The following is a 24,630-nucleotide window of genomic DNA, read 5'->3' as shown; positions in this document are numbered from 1 at the left end:
ACTCATATCAAACATCTCCAATCGAAAATCAAATCAAGAGTCGGCTTTCTATTCCGCAACAAAGCCTCCTTCACTCAAGCCGCCAAGCTTACCCTAGTAAAACTGACTATCCTACCGATCCTCGACTTCGGCGATGTCATCTACAAAATGGCTTCCAACACTCTACTCAGCAAACTGGATGCAGTCTATCACAGTGCCATCCGTTTTGTCACTAAAGCACCTTATACTACCCACCACTGCGACTTGTATGCTCTAGTCGGCTGGCCCTCGCTACATATTCGTCGCCAGACCCACTGGCTCCAGGTCATCTACAAGTCTATGCTAGGTAAAGCTCCGCCTTATCTCAGCTCACTGGTCACGATGGCAACACCCATCCGTAGCACGCGCTCCAGCAGGTGTATCTCACTGATCATCCCTAAAGCCAACACCTCATTTGGCCGCCTTTCGTTCCAGTACTCTGCTGCCTGTGACTGGAACGAATTGCAAAAATCGCTGAAGTTGGAGACTTTTATCTCCCTCACCAACTTCAAACATCAGCTATCTGAGCAGCTAACCGATCGCTGCAGCTGTACATAGTCTATTGGTAAATAGCCCACCCTTTTCACCTACCTCATCCCCTTACTGTTTTTATTTATTTACTTTTCTGCTCTTCTGCACACCAATATCTCTACCTGTACATGACCATCTGATCATTTATCACTCCAGTGTTAATCTGCAAAATTGTAATTATTTGCCTACCTCCTCATGCCTTTTGCACACATTGTATATAGACCCCCCCTTCGTTTTCTACTGTGTTATTGACTTGTTAATTGTTTACTCCATGTGTAACTCTTTGTTGTATGCTCACACTGCTATGCTTTATCTTGGCCAGGTCGCAGTTGCAAATGAGAACTTGTTCTCAACTAGCCTACCTGGTTAAATAAAGGTGAAATAAAAAATAAAAAATAAAAAAATTAGTCCATTTTATAAAAAATGAAATAAATGTTGGTTAATCAGCACTAGAAGTGCGTAAGAGCTACAGTATGCCAACAAACGTAGATACATGTAGAGCTACAGAACAAAACAATCACAGTGTTGAAATGCTAGTGCGCGATGGGACAAGAACATCCCTGCCGGCCAAACCCTCCCCTAACCCGAATGACGCCGGCCCATGGACCTCCCGGTCGCGGCAGGCTGTGACAGAGCCTGGACTCGAACCCAGAATCTCTAGTGGCACTGTGATGCAGTGCCTTAGACCACTGCGCCACTCGGGAGGGACTCCATAATTGAGCACATGACAGATGGATGGACAGAACAGAGAGGATGGGTGGTGTGATAGAGGAGTGGAGGAAGGATGGAAGGAGGGATGGCCAGAGAGGACATGAGTGACCACTAGGGATTTCCAGAAGCCACTGAGCTGTGTGGCAGTTTTTTTTTGGGGGGGGGGGGGGGGGGGGGGGGGGCCTCGGATCCCTGGGGGGGTACTCGAGAAGTCTCATGAGGGGGTACTCGGATCCCTGGGGGGGGGGGGGGGGGTACTCGGATCCCTGGGGGGGGGGGGGGGGGGTACTCGGATCCCTGGGGGGGGTACTTGAGAAGTCTCATGAGGGGGGACTCCGGGTAGAGAAAAATTCAGTTGGTGCTGCAGTAACCGAAAAAAGGTTGGGAACCACAGTACTAGAGAGTATGAGAACGGTCGTAAAGTCACAAGTAGGTCTTATTTGGAATACCAGTGTTCAACTCATTAAAATACTAATGAAGAACAACGTAGTGGTGATCAAGAGAACACAGAGTTAATCTGATGTGGACAGCAGGGAGGGAGGAGGAGGAGGGAGTTGGTTCAGTTTGAAGGGGCAGGCTGAGGAGTGTGGGAATGAGAGGAGGAGAAATAAACGTGTGAGGCTTTACGGATTAGAGATGAAAGAGGAGGAGACATGGAGAGTAAGTGGGGAGACACAGCGAGACATGGGGAAGCACAGGGGAGAGGGGGGGTGGGGCGCAGAGGAGGTGCGAGGAGAGGCGCGGGAGGCTTTGCAGTCAGAGTCGAAGCTGATGGCCTTTACCTCTCTCTTTCTCACACACACACACACTGCCCTTCTCTCTGATATCTCTTTTCCTCGTCAGATGTGAAGGAGAAACGAGCTCCACAGCTGCCCTCAGAGGAGATGACAGAGAGAGATGAGAAGGGTGAGCGAGAAGGGAGAGGAGAATAAAAGGGAGAGGAGAAGAGAGGAGAGAAGGGAGTGGAGAAGAGGATAAGAGAGGAGAAGGGAGATGATAAGAGTGAAGAGGAGGAGAGAAGAGAGAAGGAGAAGAGAGGAGAGGAAAGGAGAAGAGGAGAGAGAAGAGGAGAGAGAAGAGGAGAGAGGAGAAGAGGAGAGAGGAGAGAATAGAGAAGAGGAGATGGGAGGAGAGAGCAAAAGGGAGGAGAAGGGAGGAGAGAGGAGAAGGGAGGAGAGTTGGAGAGGAAAAGGTATGAGAGAGGAGAGAAGAGGAGTGGATGTGACACTCAAATCCCTCAGACAGACGTCTCAAAAGACCAGACAGCCAGGGGCGACCAGACAGACAGGCAGGGGCGACCAGACAGACAGGCAGGGGCGACCAGACAAACAGTCAGGAGGGACCAGACAGACAACCAGGGGGGACCAGACAGACAGCCTGGTCCATATAGATACCACCATATTTACATCCTACCTACCCATATAGACACCACCATATTTACATCCTACCTACCCATATAGACACCAACATATTTACATCCTACCTACCCATATAGACACCAACATATTTACATCCTACCTACCCATATAGACATCACCATATTTACATCCTACCTACCCATAGACAACACCATATTTACATCCTACCTACCCATATAGACACCACCATATTTACATCCTACCTACCCATATAGACACCACTATATTTACATCCTACCCATATAGACACCACAATATTTACAACCTACCAACCCATATAGGCACCACCATATTTACATCCTACCTACCCATACAGACACCACCATATTTACATCCTACCTACCCATATAGACACCCCCATATTTACATCCTACCTACCCATATAGACACCACCATATTTACATCCTACCTACCCATATAGACACCACCATATTTACATCCTACCTACCCATATAGACACCAACATATTTACATCCTACCTACCCATATAGACACCACCATATTTACATCCTACCTACCCATAGACACCACCATATTTACATCCTACCTACCCATATAGACACCACCATATTTACATCCTACCTACCCATATAGACACCACTATATTTACATCCTACCCATATAGACACCACAATATTTACAACCTACCAACCCATATAGGCACCACCATATTTACATCCTACCTACCCATACAGACACCACCATATTTACATCCTACCTACCCATATATATACCCCCATATTTACATCCCACCTACCCATATAGACACCACCATATTTACATCCTACCCATATAGACACCACCATATTTACATCCTACCTACCCATATAGACACCACCATATTTACATCCTACCTACCCATACAGACACCACCATATTTGCATCCTACCTACCCATATATATACCCCCATATTTACATCCTACCTACCCATATAGACACCACCATATTTACATCCTACCCATATAGACACCACCATATTTACATCCTTACCTACCCATAGACACCACTATATTTACATCCTACCCATATAGACACCACAATATTTACAACCTACCAACCCATATAGGCACCACCATATTTACATCCTACCTACCCATACAGACACCACCATATTTACATCCTACCTACCCATATATATACCCCCATATTTACATCCTACCTACCCATATAGACACCACCATATTTACATCCTACCCATATAGACACCACCATATTTACATCCTACCTACCCATATAGACACCACCATATTTACATCCTACCTACCCATACAGACACCACCATATTTGCATCCTACCTACCCATATATATACCCCCATATTTACATCCTACCTACCCATATAGACACCCCCATATTTACATCCTACCTACCCATATAGACACCACCATATTTACATCCTACCTACCCATATAGACACCGCCATATTTACATCCTACCTACCCATATAGACACCGCCACATTTACATCCTACCTACCCATATAGACACCACCATATGTACATCCTACCTACCCATAGACACCACCATATTTACAACCTACCTACCCATATAGACACCACCATATTTACATCCTTACCTACCCATATAGACACCACCATATTTACATCCTTACCTACCCATAGACACCACCATATTTACATCCTTACCTACCCATAGACACCACCATATTTACATCCTACCTACCCATATAGACACCACCATATTTACAACCTACCTACCCATATAGACACCACCATATTTACATCCTACCTACCCATACAGACACCACCATATTTGCATCCTACCTACCCATATATATACCCCCATATTTACATCCTACCTACCCATATAGACACCCCCATATTTACATCCTACCTACCCATATAGACACCACCATATTTACATCATACCTACCCATATAGACACCGCCATATTTACATCCTACCTACCCATATAGACACCACCACATTTACATCCTACCTACCCATATAGACACCACCATATGTACATCCTACCTACCCATAGACACCACCATATTTACAACCTACCTACCCATATAGACACCACCATATTTACATCCTTACCTACCCATATAGACACCACCATATTTACATCCTTACCTACCCATAGACACCACCATATTTACATCCTTACCTACCCATAGACACCACCATATTTACATCCTACCTACCCATATAGACACCACCATATTTACAACCTACCTACCCATATAGACACCACCATATTTACATCCTTACCTACCCAGACACCACCATATTTACATCCTACCTACCCATATAGACACCGCCATATTTACATCATACCTACCCATATAGACACCACAATATTTACATCCTACCCATATAGACACCACAATATTTACATCCTACCCATATAGACACCACAATATTTACAACCTACCAACCCATAGACACCACCATATTTACATCCTACCTACCCATATAGACACCACCATATTTACATCCTACCCATATAGACACCACCATATTTACATCCTACCTACCCATATAGACACCACCATATTTACATCCTACCTACCCATACAGACACCACCATATTTACATCCTACCTACCCATATAGACACCACCACATTTACATCCTACCTACCCATATAGATACCACCATATAGTGCAACACCCTGCCACGCAACCACACCCTGCCACGCAACCACACCCTGCCACGCAACCACACCCTGCCACGCAACCACACCCTGCCACGCAACCACACCCTGCCACGCAACCACACCCTGCCACCCAACACACCCTGCCACACAACACAACCACACCCTGCCACGCAACCACACCCTGCCACCCAACCACGCAACCACACCCTGCCACGCAACCACACCCTGCCACCCAACCACACCCTGCCACGCAACCACACCCTGCCACGCAACCACACAACCACACCCTGCCACCCAACACACCCTGCCACACAACACAACCACACCCTGCCACGCAACCACACCCTGCCACCCAAACACACAACCACACCCTGCCACCCAACACAACCACACCCTGCCACCCAACACACCCAGCCACACAACACAACACACCCTGCCACCCGACACAACACACCCTGCCACCTGACACAACACACCCTGCCACCTGACACAACACACCCTGCCACCCGACACAACACACCCTGCCACACAACACACCCTGCCACACAACACACCCTACCACACCCTGCCACACAACACACCACACCCTGCCACACAACACACCACACCCTGCCACGCAACCACACCCTGCCACGCAACCACACCCTGCCACGCAACCACACCCTGACACGCAACCACACCCTGACACGCAACCACACAACCACACCCTGCCACACAACCACACCCTGCCACGCAACCACAGCCTGCCACCCAACACAACCACACCCTGCCACCCAACACACCCTGCCACCCAACACACCCTGCCACCCAACACACCCAGCCACACAACACACCCAGCCACACAACACACCCAGCCACACAACACACCCAGCCACACAACACAACACACCCTGCCACCCAACACAACACACCCTGCCACCCAACACAACACACCCTGCCACCCAACACAACACACCCTGCCACACAACACACCCTACCACACAACACACCCTACCACACCCTGCCACACCCTACCACACCCTGCCACACAACCACACCCTGCCACACAACCACACCCTGCCACACCCTGCCACACCCTGCCCCCCTGCCACACAACACACCCTGCCACACAACACACCCTGCCACACAACACACCCTGCCACACAACACACCCTGCCACACAACACACCCTGCCACACAACACACCCTGCCACACAACACAGCTGACGTCTTACATTTTTTTTTGCATGTTTCTCTGATTGGTTGGGAAGTAAAACCATAGCAACAATCAATATCACTGTGTGCTTTGATCCTCTCATCTATAACCTACATTTCCTCTCCTCCTCATAGCAAAGCTTCCATCCTGAGCAGTGGGTCCATTATGAATAAGGCTATTAGAAAACCAGTGTATTGTAGCGGCATGTAGCATGCTGGTAGTGTGTGTGAGTGTACACAGTATGTCCCTAAGCATGGCTGGCAGCTTGGTTGGTAGTGGAGGAGATGAAAGGTATGGCATGGAGAGAGAGAGGAAGGGGAGGAGACAGGAAGGGGAGCAAAGGGGAAGGAGAGGGGAGGAGAGAGGAAGGGTTAGGGGGACGGAGGGAGAGAGAGCATCCCTGTACACACACACACACACACACGGATAGGCCAGGGATCATCAACTAGATTCAGCCGTGGGCCGTCCCAGCAATCAGATCACCGCGAGGTCCAAGCAATCAGATCACCGCGAGGTCCCAGCAAATCAGATCGCCGAGAGGCCCCAGCAAATCAAATCGCCGCGAGGCCCCAGCAAATCAGATCGCCGAGAGGTCCCAGCAATCAGATCGCCGAGAGGTCCCAGCAATCAGATCGCCGAGAGGTCCCAGCAACCAGATCGCCGCGAGGTCCCAGCAAATCAGATCGCCGCGAGGTCCCAGCAATCAGATCACCGCGAGGCCCCAGCAATCAGATCACCGCGAGGCCCCAGAAATCAGATCACCGCGAGGCCCCAGAAATCAGATCACCGCGAGGCCCCAGAAATCAGATCACCGCGAGGCCCCAGAAATCAGATCACCGCGAGGTCCCAGCAATCAGATCACCGCGAGGCCCCAGCAATCAGATCACCGCGAGGCCCCAGCAATCAGATCACCGCGAGGCCCCAGAAATCAGATCACCGCGAGGCCCCAGCAATCAGATCACCGCGAGGTCCCAGCAATCAGATCACCGCGAGGTCCCAGCAATCAGATCACCGCGAGGCCCCAGAAATCAGATCACCGCGAGGCCCCAGCAATCAGATCACCGCGAGCAATCGACCTCAAAACAAAGCATTTTTTAAATGGAATTTTTTAAGTCGAGTCTGTTGTTACAGCCGGGTGTTAACGCTGGACAAAGGGAGTTCATCAGTAAGCGAGCATTGCATTGTAAGCAATCACTGCATGGCTCGACGTTATTGAGAACAAAAATACGCTCTCAGGCCGGGCCGAGCCGAGCTGGCGGGTCGGCTTGCTGCAGACCAGTCAATACCCCCAGACATGCTTGACAATTTATCATTTTTCAGCTCTAATTTTTCACATATTGACAAAGTGTTTGTCCATTTCTTACGGTGGTGTTACATCTGTTAGCCGGATTACTAAAACAGAGACGGGCTTGCAAGCTATTGTAGATTCCTCTCCTCTCCTCTCCTCTCCTCTCCTCTCCTCTCCTCTCCTCTCCTCTCCTCTCCTCTCCTCTCCTCTCCTCTCCTCTCCTCTCCTCTCCTCTCCTCTCCTCTCCTCTCCTCTCCTCTCCTCTCCTCTCCTCTCCTCTCCTCTCCTCTCCTCTCCTCTCCTCTCCTCTCCTCTCCTCTCCTCTCCTCTCAGCATTTAGTCAGTGTCACAACAGTTAACAGCCTTGATGAAGTTTCAATATCAAGCCAAATTCCAGATCTTTAAAGCTAAAGTCATTATTTATTTACAGAACAAACTGAGTACATATTGAGAAACAGTGCAAGCTGGTAGAGTTTGTGACACTGTGAAACAATATCCACACTATCTATTTACTGGGAATGGCTTCGTTACAGCAACACACACACACACACACACACACACACACACACACACACACACACACACACAATCTCAAAGGAGGTAAAACATGGTTCAGTTTCACACTGAAAAATCACATCCACACACAACCGCAAGAATCTAAGTCATGAATAGGAAAACTCTGATCATATTTCAACAACAGTTACCATGAACCGTGCCAGGAAGGCATTTCAGATTTCCATACGCAAAGTAAACCAGAGAGAGACACATTTGCCAGACAGTGAAAAGAGAGGTTCTTCTTGCTACTGTCTGGTCTGGTACTGTCTGGTTCTATACTGTAGCAGTATGGTGGTCTGGAGGGATGATTCCTCCTGCTACTGTCTGGTTCTGTAGCAGTATGGTGGTCTGGAGGGATGATTCCTCCTGCTACTGTCTGGTTCTGTAGCAGTATGGTGGTCTGGAGGGATGATTCCTCCTGCTACTGTCTGGTTCTGTAGCAGTATGGTGGTCTGGAGGGATGATTCCTCCTGCTACTGTCTGGTTCTGTAGCAGTATGGCGGTCTGGAGGGATGATTCCTCCTGCTACTGTCTGGTTCTGTAGCAGTATGGTGGTCTGGAGGGATGATTCCTCCTGCTACTGTCTGGTTCTGTACTGTAGCAGTATGGTGGTCTGGAGGGATGATTCCTCCTGCTACTGTCTGGTTCTGTAGCAGTATGGTGGTCTGGAGGGATGATTCCTCCTGCTACTGTCTGGTTCTATACTGTAGCAGTATGGTGGTCTGGAGGGATGATTCCTCCTGCTACTGTCTGGTTCTGTACTGTAGCAGTATGGTGGTCTGGGGGGATTATTTATGGGGGGGTAGAGTGGTAGCCTATATTCTTTTAATTTAACTAGGCAAGTCAGTTAAGAACAATGACGGACGACGCTGGGCCCCGGACGACGCTGGGCCCCGGACGACGCTGGGCCCCGGACGACGCTGGGCCCCGGACGACGCTGGGCCACGGGACTCCCAATTGGATGTAATACAGCCTGGAATCGAACCAGGGACTGTCGATGCAGTACCTTAGTACCGCTGTGCCACTCGGGAGCCCACCCCTAGTGAGCTAACACATTTATCACATTAGTCCACGCTTGGCAGCTTGACTGTGTTCAGTCAGGTGAAAGTGTGTGTGTGTGTGTGTGTGTGTGTGTGTGTGTGTGTGTGTGTGTGTGTCAATGGCTCCAATTAGTGCTCTCATGAGAACAGGCAGGTGACGACAGACCAATTGGAAGATCCCGCCGGCAACACAGACATGTCAAAAGTAGTGCACTATATAGGGATTAGGGAGCCAATGGGGACACAGCATATTGTCTAAAGGCTGCTATCAAGGGCCTGATAATCCATAGTCCAATCCAACCCATGACGGGTCCAACTGAAACTCCACAGGGTAATGAAGTGACAAGGGGCTGGTCCACAACTAATTACTCCCAGGACCTCTATAAACTGACCCGTGTGTAAAACAGAGAGAGGGAGAGAAGAAGAGACAAAGAGGGAGATTGTCTTCCTCCACACCGTATAACACAAGACGTGTCAATATTTGTTAAATCGGCAAATAGGCTGTGCCCCTCTCTGCGTGGCTAGGCTATGTGCTGGACTCCCCTCTCTGCGTGGCTAGGCTATCTGCTGGACTCCCCTCTCTGCGTGTCTCGGCTATCTGCTGGACTCCCCTCTCTGCGTGGCTAGGCTATCTGCTGGACTCCCCTCTCTGCGTGGCTCGGCTATCTGCTGGACTCCACTATCTGCTGGACTCCACTATCTGCTGGACTCCCCTCTCTGCGTGGCTCGGCTATCTGCTGGACTCCCCTCTCTGCGTGGCTAGGCTATCTGCTGGACTCCCCTCTCTGCGTGGCTAGGCTATCTGCTGGAATCCCCTCTCTGCGTGGCTAGGCTATCTGCTGGACTCCCCCCTCTGCGTGGCTCGGCTATCTGCTGGACTCCCCCCTCTGCGTGGCTCGGCTATCTGCTGGACTCCTTCCTCTGCGTGGCTCGGCTATCTGCTGGACTCCCCCCTCTGCGTGGCTAGGCTATCTGCTGGACTCCCCCCTCTGCGTGGCTAGGCTATTTGCTGGACTCCCCTCTCTGCGTGGCGAGGCTATCTGCTGGACTCCCTCTCTCGTCCTGCTGGACTCCCCTCTCTCGTCCTGCTGGACTCCCCTCTCTCGTCCTGCTGGACTCCCCTCTCTCGTCCTGCTGGACTCCCCTCTCTCGTCCTGCTGGACTCCCCTCTCTCGTCCTGCTGGACTCCCCTCTCGTCCTGCTGGACTCCCCTCTCTCGTCCTGCTGGACTCCCCCTCTCTCGTCCTGCTGGACTCCCCTCTCTCGTCCTGCTGGACTCCCCTCTCTCGTCCTGCTGGACTCCCCTCTCTCGTCCTACTGGACTCCCCTCTCTCGTCCTACTGGACTCCCCTCTCTCGTCCTACTGGACTCCCCTCTCTCATCCTACTCTCTAAAGTTGACCAGAGGCCTACGGGTGTGAGCCTGTCAGCATAGGCAGTCCAGTAACTGTCATATCACAACGCCCCCGGCCTATCGCAACGCGACCGGCCTATCACAACTCTCAACGCCACCGGCCTATCACAACGCAACGCGACCGGCCTATCACAACGCAACTCCACCGGCCTATCACAACGCAACGCCACCGGCCTATCACAACGCAACAGTGTGAACTGTGTTACTCTAACTCAGTAATTAGAGTATAGTCATGGAAATCCCATGTGCTTCTTGACAGGCCAATGGCCATGCAAGATACTAACAATTGGACATGGTCCTTATAGGACACATCACTGCACTCTGTACTCCTCTGTAAACTGGTCATATCTGTATACCCGTCGCAAGACCCACTGGTTGATGCTTATTTATAAAAACCCTGTTAGGCCTCACTCCCCCCTATCTGAGATATCTACTGCAGCCCTCATCCTCCACATACAACACCCATTCTGCCAGTCACATTCTGTTGAAGGTCCCCAAAGCACAGACATCCCTGGGTCACTACTCTTTTCAGTTCACTGCAGCTAGCGACTGGAACGAGCTGCAACAAACACTCAAACTGGACAGTTTCATCTCAACCTCTTCATTCAAAGACTCAATCATGACAGTTGTGGCTGCTTTGTGTGAAGTTGTCTCTACCTTGCCCTTTGTGCTGTTGTCTGGGCCCAATAATGTTTGTACCATGTTGTTGTCATGTGTTGTTGCCACCATGTTGGGTTGCTACCATGCTGCTACCATGTTGTTCTGCTACCATGGTGGGTTGATACCATGTTGGGTTGATACCATGTTGGGTTGATACCATGCTGCTACCATGTTGTTCTGCTACCATGCTGCTACCATGTTGGGCTGCTACCATGTTGGGCTGCTACCATGTTTGGCTGCTACCATGCTGCCACCATGTTGGGCTGCTACCATGTTGGGCTGCTACCATGCTGCTACCATGTTGTTCTGCTACCATGTTGCTACCATGTTTGGTTGCCACCATGTTGTGTTGATACCATGTTGTTCTGCTACCATGCTGCTACCATGTGTTGCCACCATGTTGGGTTGCTACCATGCTGCTACCATGTTGGGTTGCCACCATGTTGTGTTGATACCATGTTGTTCTGCTACCATGCTGATACCATGTTGGGTTGGCACCATGTTGGGTTGCTACCATGCTGCTACCATGTTGGGTTGCCACCATGTTGTGTTGATACCATGTTGTTCTGCTACCATGCTGCTACCATGTTGTTCTGTTACCATGTTGTTCTGCTACCATGTTGTTCTGCTACCATGTTGTTCTGCTACCATGTTGTTCTGCTACCATGTTGGGTTGCTACCATGCTGCTACCATGCAACAGTCTACAAGGTAGTGTGTGTGTCCAGGTAAGAGCTTGGAGTCCTGTAGACAACAGTCTACAAGGTAGTGTGTGTGTCCAGGTAAGAGCTTGGAGTCCTGTAGACAACAGTCTACAAGGTAGTGTGTGTGTCCAGGTAAGAGCTTGGAGTCCTGTAGACAACAGTCTACAAGGTAGTGTGTGTGTCCAGGTAATAGCTTGGAGTCCTGTAGACAACAGTCTACAAGGTAGTGTGTGTGTCCAGGTAAGAGCTTGGAGTCCTGTAGACAACAGTCTACAAGGTAGTGTGTGTGTCCAGGTAAGAGCTTGGAGTCCTGTAGACAACAGTCTACAAGGTAGTGTGTGTGTCCAGGTAAGAGCTTGGAGTCCTGTAGACAACAGTCTACAAGGTAGTGTGTGTGTCCAGGTAAGAGCTTGGAGTCCTGTAGACAACAGTCTACAAGGTAGTGTGTGTGTCCAGGTGTTTTCCTACCTGCTATGATGTCATCGTCCGTGACTTCCATCTCTTCGGCAGTGGGGAGCTGTGTTTCCACAGGAAGGGTATCAGGAAGGGGTGGGGACGGCACGGCGGCGTCAGCGGAGGGTCCCGCTGTACAAACACAAATAAACAACACACATCAAGTCAAGAAGACTGTCCAACAACCATTTCTAGCCTGTTAGCTTCAACTTCATTTATTAATTTTAGATTGAGAGATGGCCACATTCTCCAAATGGGTAGGCTCAGTGGATGTCCCCTGTAAAGACGAAATAAATAACACACATTATGTTTAGATAGAAATGTGATAAATGAAGTTTGATTGGATGGTTGATGTTAATAGATTGAAGAAAGAAAAAAAAAATTCAACTGAAAACTATTTTCATTTGAGAAAAATATCCTCATCATAATTTGCACGGATGTAGAATGTGGAGAAGTCCATTGAGCCATACCATTGAGCCATACCATTGAGCCATATACCACCACGATCGTTCTGGGTGACACAGTCAGAAACTAAGGAATTCAGACAGACACAAAACCCACTAACCTCCTTCCTGCTACAATTAAATGTCACTAATTTCCCCTGGTTCCTTTGTGTCCCTTGGTTAAGTATCTCATCAGGCCTTATTGGGGATGGAAGCAACATTACAGTCCCTTCACTAACCCCTTTATCATTACACCTACTTTTATTCTGCCGGGCCATTTAACCCTTGTCCTGGATTTATCTTAAAATACGCTTTTCATTACGATCAGGACAGTGAATCAATGGTGCTTAAAGGTGAGAACGAGCTAATCTCTGCTAGCGCTAATTAATGAAGCTAAATGCCCCTCCTCTCCTCCTCCTCTTCATCTCTCTGCCCCTCCCTTTCCTCCTCCTCTTCATCTCTCTGCTCCTCCCTTTCCTCCTCCTCTTCATCTCTCTGCTCCTCCCTTTCCTCCTCCTCTTCATCTCTGCCCCTCCCTTTCCTCCTCCTCTTCATCTCTCTGCCCCTCCCTTTCCTCCTCCTCTTCATCTCTCTGCTCCTCCCTTTCCTCCTCCTCTTCATCTCTCTGCTCCTCCCTTTCCTCCTCCTCTTCATCTCTCTGCTCCTCCCTTTCCCCCTCCTCTCTCTCTACTCCTCCCATCCCCCTCCCCCTCCTCTCTCTCCATCTCTCTGCTCCTCTCTTTCCCCCTCCTCTCTCTCCATCTCTCTACTCCTCCCATCCCCCTCCTCCTCCTCTCTCTCTGCTCCTCCCTTTCCCCCTCCTCCTCTCTCTCTACTCCTCCCATCCCCCTCCTCCTCCTCTCTCTCCATCTCTCTGCTCCTCCCATCCCCCTCCCCTCCTCTCTCTCCATCTCTCTGCTCCTCCCATCCCCCTCCCCTCCTCTCTCTCCATCTCTCTGCTCCTCTTTCCCCCTCCTCTCTCCATCTCTCTACTCCTCCCATCCCCCTCCTCCTCCTCTCTCTCTGCTCCTCCCTTTCCCCCTCCTCTCCTCCTCTCTCTCTGCTCCTCCTCCTTCCCCCCTCCTCCTCCTCTCTCTCTGCTCCTCCCTTCCCCCCTCCTCCTCCTCTCTCTCTGCTCCTCCCTTCCCCCCTCCTCCTCCTCCTCTCTCTCTGCTCCTCCCTTCCCCCCTCCTCCTCCTCCTCCTCTCTCTCTGCTCCTCCCTTTCCCCCTCCTCCTCCTCCTCTCTCTGCTCCTCCCTTCCCCCCTCCTCCTCCTCCTCTCTCTCTGCTCCTCCCTTTCCTTCTCCTCTTCATCTCTCTGCTCCTCCCTTTCCTCTTCCTCTCTCTGTCCCTCCCTTTCCTCCTCCTCCTCCTCTCTCTTCATCTCTCTGCTCCTCCCTTCCCACTCCTCCTCCTCTCTACTCCTCCCATCCCCCTCCTCCTCCTCTCTCTCCATCTCTCTGCTCCTCCCTTTCCCCCTCCTCCTCCTCCTCTCTCTCTGCTCCTCCCTTCCCCCCTCCTCCTCCTCCTCTCTCTCTCTCCATCTCTCTGCTCCTCCCTTCCCCCCTCCTCTCTCTCTACTCCTCCCATCCCCCTCCTCCTCCTCTCTCTCTGCTCCTCCCTTTCCCCCTCCTCCTCCTCTCTCTCCGCTCCTCCCATCCCCCTCCTCCTCCTCTCTCTCTCCATCTCTCTGCTCCTCCCTTTCCCCCTCCTCCTCTCTCTCTACTCCTCCCATCCCCCTACTCCTCCTCTCTCTCCATCTCTCTGCTCCTCCCATCCCCCTCCCCCTCCTCTCTCTCCATCTCTCTGCTCCTCCCATCCCCCTCCCCTCCTCTCTCTCCATCTCTCTACTCCTCCCATCCCCCTCCTCCTCCTCTCTCTCTGCTCCTCCCTTCCCTCCTCCTCCTCCTCTCTCCTTTAGCCTCTTAGTGACACAGAACAGATGTAGCTTCTCAGCACGTGTTAGCAGATCAGAGACAAGCTGCTCTGTCCACTAGGCACAAACAGTAGAAATCCCGTCTGAACTGGGAAAGGTACTACCTGAACAGGGACAATGTAGGGTTGCATCCAACTTCTAACACGTTTTAGTTAGGCGTGTCCTAATGAGCACATTTTAGTTAGGCGTGTCCTAATGAGCACGTTTTAGTTAGGCGTGTCCTAATGAGCACATTTTAGTTAGGCGTGTCCTAATGAGCACATTTTAGTTAGGCGTGTCCTAATGAGCACATTTTAGTTAGGCGTGTCCTAATGAGCACATTTTAGTTAGGCGTGTCCTAATGAGCACATTTTAGTTAGGCGTGTCCTAATGAGCACATTTTAGTTAGGCGTGTCCTAATGAGCACGTTTTAGTAGGGACAGCACACACAACGGGTCTCCTGAAACCACACCACTACAGCGACACACACACACACACACGTCTGCTGCCTTCTGCTCGATGAGCACGCACTTTTGTTGCCATATCGACAACTTTCCTCCAATTACATTTGATGAAGTGTGTGTGTGTGTGTGTGTGTGTGTGTGTGTGTGTGTGTGTGTGTGTGTGTGTGTGTGGAGGGGGAATGATTCATTCCAGGCTCCCTGAGAAAACGTTCCTTTATGGTTCAATTAACCTCTCCATAGACAACTGACATATGTAAAGAGAAAATGTTTATTTATTCCACTAGTAGCTAGATCTGGTGGGGGGTAAACATGGCACAGTGGCGAGGGGGGCGGCACAGTGGCGAGGGGGGCGGCACAGTGGCGAGGGGGGCGGCACAGTGGCGAGGGGGTCGGCACAGTGGCGAGGTGGGCGGCACAGTGGTGCGGGGGGCGGCACAGTGGTGCGGGGGGCGGTACAGTGGTGCGGGGGGCGGCACAGTGGCGAGGGGGGCGGCACAGTGGCGAGGGGGGCGGCACAGTGGCGAGGTGGGCGGCACAGTGGTGCGGGGGGTGGTACAGTGACCAGGGGGGCGGCACAGTGGCGAGGGGGGCGGCACAGTGGCGAGGGGGGTATTTGCTGACTTGCTATGAGGTCATCCGTCCCCCTCTCCCTCTACGGAGCCGTCCCCCTCTCCCTCTACGGCACCGTCCCCTCTCTCTATGGAGCGGATATAGACTAGAGCCCATAAACAGGGACAGTGTGGGGGGGTATAGAGCCCATAAACAGGGACAGTGTGGGGGGATATAGAGCCCATAAACAGGGACAGTGTGGGGGATATAGACTAGAGCCCATAAACAGGGACAGTGTGGGGGATATAGACTAGAGCCCATAAACAGGGACAGTGTGGGGGATATAGAGCCCATAAACAGGGACAGTGTGGGGGATATAGAGCCCATAAACAGGGACAGTGTGGGGGATATAGAGCCCATAAACAGGGACAGTGTGGGGGATATAGAGCCCATAAACAGGGACAGTGTGGGGGGATATAGAGCCCATAAACAGGGACAGTGTGGGGGGATATAGAGCCCATAAACAGGGACAGTGTGGGGGGATATAGAGCCCATAAACAGGGACAGTGTGGGGGGATATAGACTAGAGCCCATAAACAGGGACAGTGTGGGGGGGATATAGACTAGAGCCCATAAACAGGGACAGTGTGGGGGGGATATAGACTAGAGCCCATAAACAGGGACAGTGTGGGGAGATATAGAGCCCATAAACAGGGACAGTGTGGGGAGATATAGACTAGAGCCCATAAACAGGGACAGTGTGGGGGGGATATAGAGCCCATAAACAGGGACAGTGTGGGGGATATAGAGCCCATAAACAGGGACAGTGTGGGGGATATAGAGCCCATAAACAGGGACAGTGTGGGGGATATAGAGCCCATAAACAGGGACAGTGTGGGGGATATAGAGCCCATAAACAGGGACAGTGTGGGGGGATATAGAGCCCATAAACAGGGACAGTGTGGGGGGGATATAGAGCCCATAAACAGGGACAGTGTGGGGGGATATAGACTAGAGCCCATAAACAGGGACAGTGTGGGGGGGATATAGACTAGAGCCCATAAACAGGGACAGTGTGGGGAGATATAGAGCCCATAAACAGGGACAGTGTGGGGAGATATAGACTAGAGCCCATAAACAGGGACAGTGTGGGGGGGATATAGAGCCCATAAACAGGGACAGTGTGGGGGGATAGACTAGAGCCCATAAACAGGGACAGTGTGGGGGATATAGAGGCCATAAACAGGGACAGTGTGGGGGATATAGAGGCCATAAACAGGGACAGTGTGGGGGATATAGAGGCCATAAACAGGGACAGTGTGGGGGATATAGAGCCAATAAACAGGGACAGTGTGGGGGGATATAGAGCCAATAAACAGGGACAGTGTGGGGGGATATAGAGCCCATAAACAGGGACAGTGTGGGGGGATATAGACTAGAGCCCATAAACAGGGACAGTGTGGGGGGGATATAGACTAGAGCCCATAAACAGGGACAGTGTGGGGGGGATATAGAGCCCATAAACAGGGACAGTGTGGGGGGATAGACTAGAGCCCATAAACAGGGACAGTGTGGGGGATATAGAGGCCATAAACAGGGACAGTGTGGGGGGATAGAGCCCATAAACAGGGACAGTGTGGGGGATATAGAGCCAATAAACAGGGACAGTGTGGGGGGATATAGAGGCCATAAACAGGGACAGTGTGGGGGATATTGAGGCCATAAACAGGGACAGTGTGGGGGATATAGACTAGAGCCCATAAACAGGGACAGTGTGGGGGATATAGAGCCCATAAACAGGGACAGTGTGGGGGATATAGAGCCCATAAACAGGGACAGTGTGGGGGGAATAGAGGCCATAAACAGGGACAGTGTGGGGGATATAGAGCCCATAAACAGGGACAGTGTGGGGGGAATAGAGGCCATAAACAGGGACAGTGTGGGGGATATAGAGGCCATAAACAGGGACAGTGTGGGGGATATAGACTAGAGGCCATCACTTCAGGCAGTCTGAATAGAGATTCATCTCTACCTCCTCCAAGGTCAAACGGCCGGTGTCAGCTGTGACACATGGCTTCCACTTGGCCTCGTTAGCCCCTGGAGTGGGACCGGCCTCGCTAGCCCCTGGAGTGGGACCGGCCTCGCTAGCCCCTGGAGTGGGACCGGCCTCGCTAGCCCCTGGAGTGGGACCGGCCTCGCTAGCCCCTGGAGCCCATCCAACCATGCCCTACTCTGACCCTCCTCCTACTCCCAACCTCCTGCCCATGTTCCTGTCCTTCCTCTACAACATTGGAGTCTCGTCTGGACCTAATCTATTCTTTCATCAGAATGAAGTTCAAATACTTTAGCTGGGCTTGATTGAGCTTGTCCGGCCTCAAGCAATGGAACTGTCCCAAAAGTGCAAACCCGTGCCTACCTCCTGTGTCACTCAGGCCTCCCTGGGGGTGACGTGGGGGGTTAGGGGGCACGACCAGATTAATGAAACAAACCCGCTGCTCCAGTGACCAAGGAGGTAGGCACGGGTTTGCACTCTCTCAAGGAGGCTCACCTGTGTCGGATTTTAATCACCTGGTTATTCATCCATCCATCCTCCCTCCCTCCCTCCCTCCCTCCATCCATCCATCCATCCATCCTCCCACCTGCTGACCCGGGCCCCAGGGGCCAGCTGGGCCCTCCCAAAGAATGAAACAAACAAGGGGAGAGAGGTAGAGAGAGCAAGAGAGAGAGAGCGAGAGATCAGCCACCATCACCTCATGTTTCAGCATGATAATACACGGCCCCATGTCTCAAGGATCTGTACGCAATTCCTGGAAGTTGAAAATGTCCCAGTTCTTCCATGGCCTGCATATTCACCAGACATGTCACCAATTGAGCATGTTTGGGATGCTCTGGATCGATGTGTACGACAGTATGGTCCAGTTTCCGCCAATATCCAGCAACTTCGTACAGCCATTGAAGAGGAGTGGGACAACATTCCACAATCAACAGCCTGATCAACTCTATGTGAAGGAGATGTCACACTGCATGAGGCAAATGGTGTTCACACCAGATACGGACTGGATTTATGATCAACGCCCCAATTTATTTTAATTTTTTTAGGTATCTGTGATCAGATGCATATCTGTATTCCCAGTCATGTGAAATCCATAGATTAGGGCCTCATGAACTAACACTGAACAAAAATATTAAAACGCAACATGTAAAGTGTTGGTCCCATGTTTCATGAGGTGAACCCCCCCAAAAAAGGTTGTACTAATCTGTTTACTACCCCCCCCCTAATCTGTTTACCTCCCTGTTCGTGAGCATTTTATTCTTTGTCAATATAATCCATCCACCTGACAGGTGTGGCATATCAAGAAGCTGATTAGACAGCATGAACATTACAAAGGTGAACCTTGTGCTGGGTAGAGTGGATCAGGCTGTTGATTGTGGAATGTTGTCCCACTCCTCTTCAATGGCTGTACAAAGTTGCTGTTGGTTGTTTTTTAAATGACTGATTCAATGATTTTACATGTTTCTTGAATTTCTATGTTGTAAGACTTTTTTGATGGAATATTTTTTACATAGATGATGAAAATAGGTTAATATAAATTCCTCAAATCTTGTATGGCAAATTTTTTGTGGCTTTGTTGTGCTTAAATAATTTCACATGTCGCATAACTGATTTTGGTCAATTGCGTTTAGAATTTCATCAGTCGTCTTTATTGGTAAAAATCTATTTATTGCGTTACAGTGTATGTTTCTTACTGTTTGAGTTTCAAAGTATTCATATCGTAGCTCGGGGTTATTTTGCTGTTTATGTTTTTCATTGGACGTTTGTCTCAGGTGTTTTCCAATTGTTTTCCATTCGTTATCAAAGCATTTTATTTTTTTTCAAAACGTTCTGTTTTCTTGTTTCGGATGTTGCATTTCTTTGGTTCTCTCAGATTTGTTTTTGATGTTACTTTTTGGAAGATACAATTAAATGTCTCTATTAGCTGAATGGATACCTCCTTTAAATGGTTTAGGAAGTTATTGAAGACCTGAACAGAGTTCTTCATTTCATTTGAGTTGAATGTTTCAGTGAATTTCTGTTGCAACAGGAACCTCGGGAAGGTTTTGCCTTGGCAGCAGCTAATGGGGATCCATAATAAATATGTTTGGAGCCCACCTGTATGATTGGTTCAGTTTGTACTATTTAATGGCTAGTTAAATCAAATGTAAAAATATATATATTTACTGCTGGTTAGTTTGTTCAGAAACACGTTGATCTGACTGTGGTCTGACACTAATGGAGGGAGGGGGGGGGTCCACGTCAGTGATGACATAATCGACTACACTTGTCCCAAGAGCTGAGCAGTAAGTGAACAGACCTAAAAAGAGTCCCCTCTGACTCTATCATTAAGCCTCGACAGGCCTAACGCTCGACAGAGAAACTCCTTCCCCTTTTTGTTCAGTATTTGTTCAAGACTGTTTCCATTATTTATAAAAAGGGCTACTGTACAAGGAGGGGTGTTCAAATATGTGGTGGTTACCTCCCTCATCAGTGTCGTCAGGCTCAGAACCTGATATCTCATTGACATCTCCACAAAGCATAACTTTACCCTCTGTCTAAAATGTAATGATTTCTGTATGGAGATAAAACTGATCCTCATAATATGATGAATCTGAGGAAGCATAAGCTGCACATACATACGTATACCTCATGTCACAATAGATTGTACCTTAGTTTTTAGCCAAATGTGGTTAGTACATTTCCCCCCCCATTTCATTCAGCACTAAGTCCTGCTTATGCCAAATTATGATTCTATCTGAGTCCCATTTTACATTTTTGTTAGATTGATGGTTGTAAACTTTTTCTAAAGCCTGAGGGACACTGAGTATCTATGTCTCCAAAACAAAGTATCTCTCCCTCTCTCTCAGCCACGCCCTCTCCCCCTCTCTCAGCCACGCCCTCTCCCCCCTCTCTCAGCCACGCCCTCTCCCCCCTCTCTCAGCCACGCCCTCTCCCCCTCTCTCAGCCACGCCCTCTCCCCCTCTCTCAGCCACGCCCTCTCCCCCTCTCTCAGCCACGCCCTCTCCCCCTCTCTCAGCCACGCCCTCTCCCCCTCTCTCAGCCACGCCCTCTCCCCCTCTCTCAGCCACGCCCTCTCCCCCTCTCTCAGCCACGCCCTCTCCCCCCCTCTCTCAGCCACGCCCTCTCCCCCTCTCTCAGCCACGCCCTCTCCCCCTCTCAGCCACGCCCTCTCCCCTCTCAGCCACGCCCTCATCCCCTCTCAGCCACGCCCTCTCCCCTCTCAGCCACGCCTCTCCCCTCTCAGCCACGGTCTCTCCCCCTCTCAGCCACGGTCTCTCCCCCTCTCAGCCACGGTCTCTCCCCTCTCAGCCACGGTCTCTCCCCTCTCAGCCACGGTCTCTCCCCCTCTCAGCACGCCCTCTTCCCCCTCTCAGCCACGGCCTCCTCCCCTCTCAGCCACGCCCTCTCCCCCCTCTCAGCACGCCCTCTCCCCTCTCAGCACGCCCTCTCCCCCTCTCAGCCACGCCCTCTCCACCCTCTCAGCCACGCCCTCTCCCCCTCTCAGCCACGCCCTCTCCCTCTCAGCCACGCCCTCTCCCCCTCTCAGCCACGCCCTCCCCCTCTCAGCCACGCCCGCCTCCCCCCCTCTCAGCCACGCCCTCTCCCCCTCTCAGCCACGCCCTCTCCCCCTCTCAGCCACGCCCTCTCCCCCTCTCAGCCACGCCCTCTCCCCCTCTCAGCCACGGTCTCTCCCCCTCTCAGCCACGGTCTCTCCCCCTCTCAGCCACGGTCTCTCCCCCTCTCAGCCACGGTCTCTCCCCCTCTCAGCCACGGTCTCTCCCCCTCTCAGCCACGCCCTCTCCCCCTCTCAGCCACGCCCTCTCCCCCTCTCAGCCACGCCCTCTCCCCCTCTCAGCCACGCCCTCTCCCCCTCTCAGCCACGCCCTCTCCCCCTCTCAGCCACGCCCTCTCCCCCTCTCAGCCACGCCCTCTCCCCCTCTCAGCCACGCCCTCTCCCCCTCTCAGCCACGCCCTCTCCCCCTCTCAGCCACGCCCTCTCCCCCTCTCAGCCACGCCCTCTCCCCCTCTCAGCCACGCCCTCTCCCCCTCTCAGCCACGCCCTCTCCCCTCTCAGCCACGCCCTCTCCCCTCTCAGCCACGGTCTCTCCCCCTCTCAGCCACGCCCTCTCCCCCTCTCAGCCACGGTCCTCTCCCCCTCTCAGCCACGGTCTCTCCCCCTCTCAGCCACGGTCTCTCCCCCTCTCAGCCACGGTCTCTCCCCCTCTCAGCCACGGTCTCTCCCCCTCTCAGCCACGGTCTCTCCCCCTCTCAGCCACGGTCTCTCCCCCTCTCAGCCACGGTCTCTCCCCCTCCAGCCACGGTCTCTCCCCCTCTCAGCCACGGTCTCTCCCCCTCTCAGCCACGGTCTCTCCCCTCTCAGCCACGGTCTCTCCCCCTCTCAGCCACGGTCTCTCCCCCTCTCAGCCACGGTCTCTCCCCCTCTCAGCCACGGTCTCTCCCCCTCTCAGCCACGGTCTCTCCCCCTCTCAGCCACGGTCTCTCCCCTCTCAGCCCCCACTGGGTTTTGCGACTGCACTTGAAAAAAACTTTCAAAGTCCTTAATTTTCCAGATTGACGGATCTTCATGTCTTGAAGTAATGATGGACTGTCGTTTCTCTTTGCTTATTTGAGCTGTTCTTGCCATATTATGGACTTGGTCATTTACCAAATAGGGCTATCTTCTGTATACCAACCCTACCTTGTCATAAAACTGATTGGCTCAAACACATTAAGGAAAGAAATTCCACAAATTTACTTTTAACAAGGCACACCTGTTAATTGAAATGCACTCCAGATGACTACCACATGAAGCTGGTGAGAGAATGCCAAGAGTGTGCAAAGCTGTCATTAAGGCAAAGGGTGCCTACTTTCAAGAAAATCAAATATATTCGGATTTGTTTAAACACTTTTTGGTTATTACATTATTCCATGTGTTATTTCATAGTGTTGATGTCTCCATTATTATTTCTACAATGTTTAAAATAGTCCAAATGAAGAAAAGCCCATGAATGAGTAGGTTTTCTCTAAAACTGTTGACTGGTACTGTATAAACCCCCACCCAAAAGGGCACTTGACATGTGGGAAGGCAAAGGTGCAGGTGCTCGGGAAACTCCTCTCTGTCTGTCCGTGCGTGTGGGTAGATCAGCCAGCCAGGCCTCAGTCCTCTGGTGCTCGGCAGCTTTTTGTTCAGTCGTCAGCGTATTCCAATTCCCCCTGCCTTTCAGCGCTACAGAACAGCGGGTCAAAAGGCTGGATGCGACTCAGGGGGGAACTGACATAAGCCGTGCTCCACTTACTGGCCGGGCAGCTGTTATGAGAGGAGGCCCACGGTGAGGACCAGAGAGGAGAGGAGGCCCACGGTGAGGACCAGAGAGGAGAGGAGGCCCACGGTGAGGACCAGAGAGGAGAGGAGGCCCACGGTGAGGACCAGAGAGGAGAGGAGGCCCACGGTGAGGACCAGAGAGGAGAGGAGGCCCACGGTGAGGACCAGAGAGGAGAGGAGGCCCACGGTGAGGACCAGAGAGGAGAGGAGGCCCACGGTGAGGACCAGAGAGGAGAGGAGGCCACGGTGAGGACCAGAGAGGAGAGGAGGACCACGGTGAGGACCAGAGAGGAGAGGAGGACCAGAGAGGAGAGGAGGACCACGGTGAGGACCAGAGAGGAGACCCACGGTGAGGACCAGAGAGGAGAGGAGGCCCACGGTGAGGACCAGAGAGGAGAGGAGGCCCACGGTGAGGACCAGAGAGGAGAGGAGGCCCACGGTGAGGACCAGAGAGGAGAGGAGGCCCACGGTGAGGACCAGAGAGGAGAGGAGGCCCACGGTGAGGACCAGAGAGGAGAGGAGGCCCACGGTGAGGACCAGAGAGGAGAGGAGGCCCACGGTGAGGACCAGAGAGGAGAGGAGGCCCACGGTGAGGACCAGAGAGGAGAGGAGGACCACGGTGAGGCCAGAGGAGAGGAGGCCCACGGTGAGAACCAGAGAGGAGAGGAGGCCCACGGTGAGGCCAGAGGAGAGGAGGCCCACAGTGAGGACCAGAGAGGAGAGGAGGCCCACGGTGAGGACCAGAGAGGAGAGGAGGTCCACGGTGAGGACCAGAGAGGAGAGGAGGCCCACTGAGGCCAGAGAGGAGAGGAGGCCCACTGTGAGGCCAGAGAGGAGAGGAGGCCCACTGTGAGGCCAGAGAGGAGATGAGGCCCACTGAGGCCAGAGAGAAGAGGCGGCATACTGTGAGGCCAGAGAGGAGAGGAGGCCAACTGTGAGGCCAGAGAGGAGAGGAGGCCCACTGTGAGGCCAGAGAGGAGAGGAGGCATACTGAGGCCAGAGAGGAGAGGAGACCAGAGAGGAGAGGAGGCATACTGTGAGGCCAGAGAGGAGAGGAGGCCTACTGTGAGCCAGAGTGGAGGCCTACTGTGAGGCCAGAGTGGAGGCCTACTGTGAGGCCAGAGTGGAGGCCTACTGTGAGGCCAGAGTGGAGGCCTACTGTGAGGCCAGAGTGGAGGCCTACTGTGAGGCCAGAGTGGAGGCCTACTGTGAGGCCAGATAGGACTAGTCAGAAAGAGGTAGGCGGGCAGCCAGAATGAGAGAAAGACAGAGA

The 24,630-nt window shown here is 51.9% G+C and overlaps 1 protein-coding gene across 3 annotated transcripts in view; it reads right to left on the bottom strand.

Annotated features, from left to right (window-relative positions):
- The window catches only part of wdr7 (WD repeat domain 7), a 323,738-nt gene that overhangs the window by 183,139 nt on the left and 115,969 nt on the right, over window positions 1-24,630 (bottom strand). For all 3 annotated transcript variants that reach the window (XM_031802280.1, XM_031802281.1, XM_031802282.1), the window contains one exon: window positions 12,623-12,739. In XM_031802280.1, the coding sequence (XP_031658140.1) occupies window positions 12,623-12,739 (117 nt within the window). The remainder of the gene's footprint in view (window positions 1-12,622; window positions 12,740-24,630) is intronic.

Source organism: Oncorhynchus kisutch, linkage group LG23, assembly GCF_002021735.2.
Source record: "Oncorhynchus kisutch isolate 150728-3 linkage group LG23, Okis_V2, whole genome shotgun sequence".
Classification (NCBI taxonomy): Eukaryota; Metazoa; Chordata; class Actinopteri; order Salmoniformes; family Salmonidae; genus Oncorhynchus; species Oncorhynchus kisutch.
Note: the sequence above shows the minus strand (reverse complement) of the source record. Positions and strands in the feature narration are given on the sequence as shown.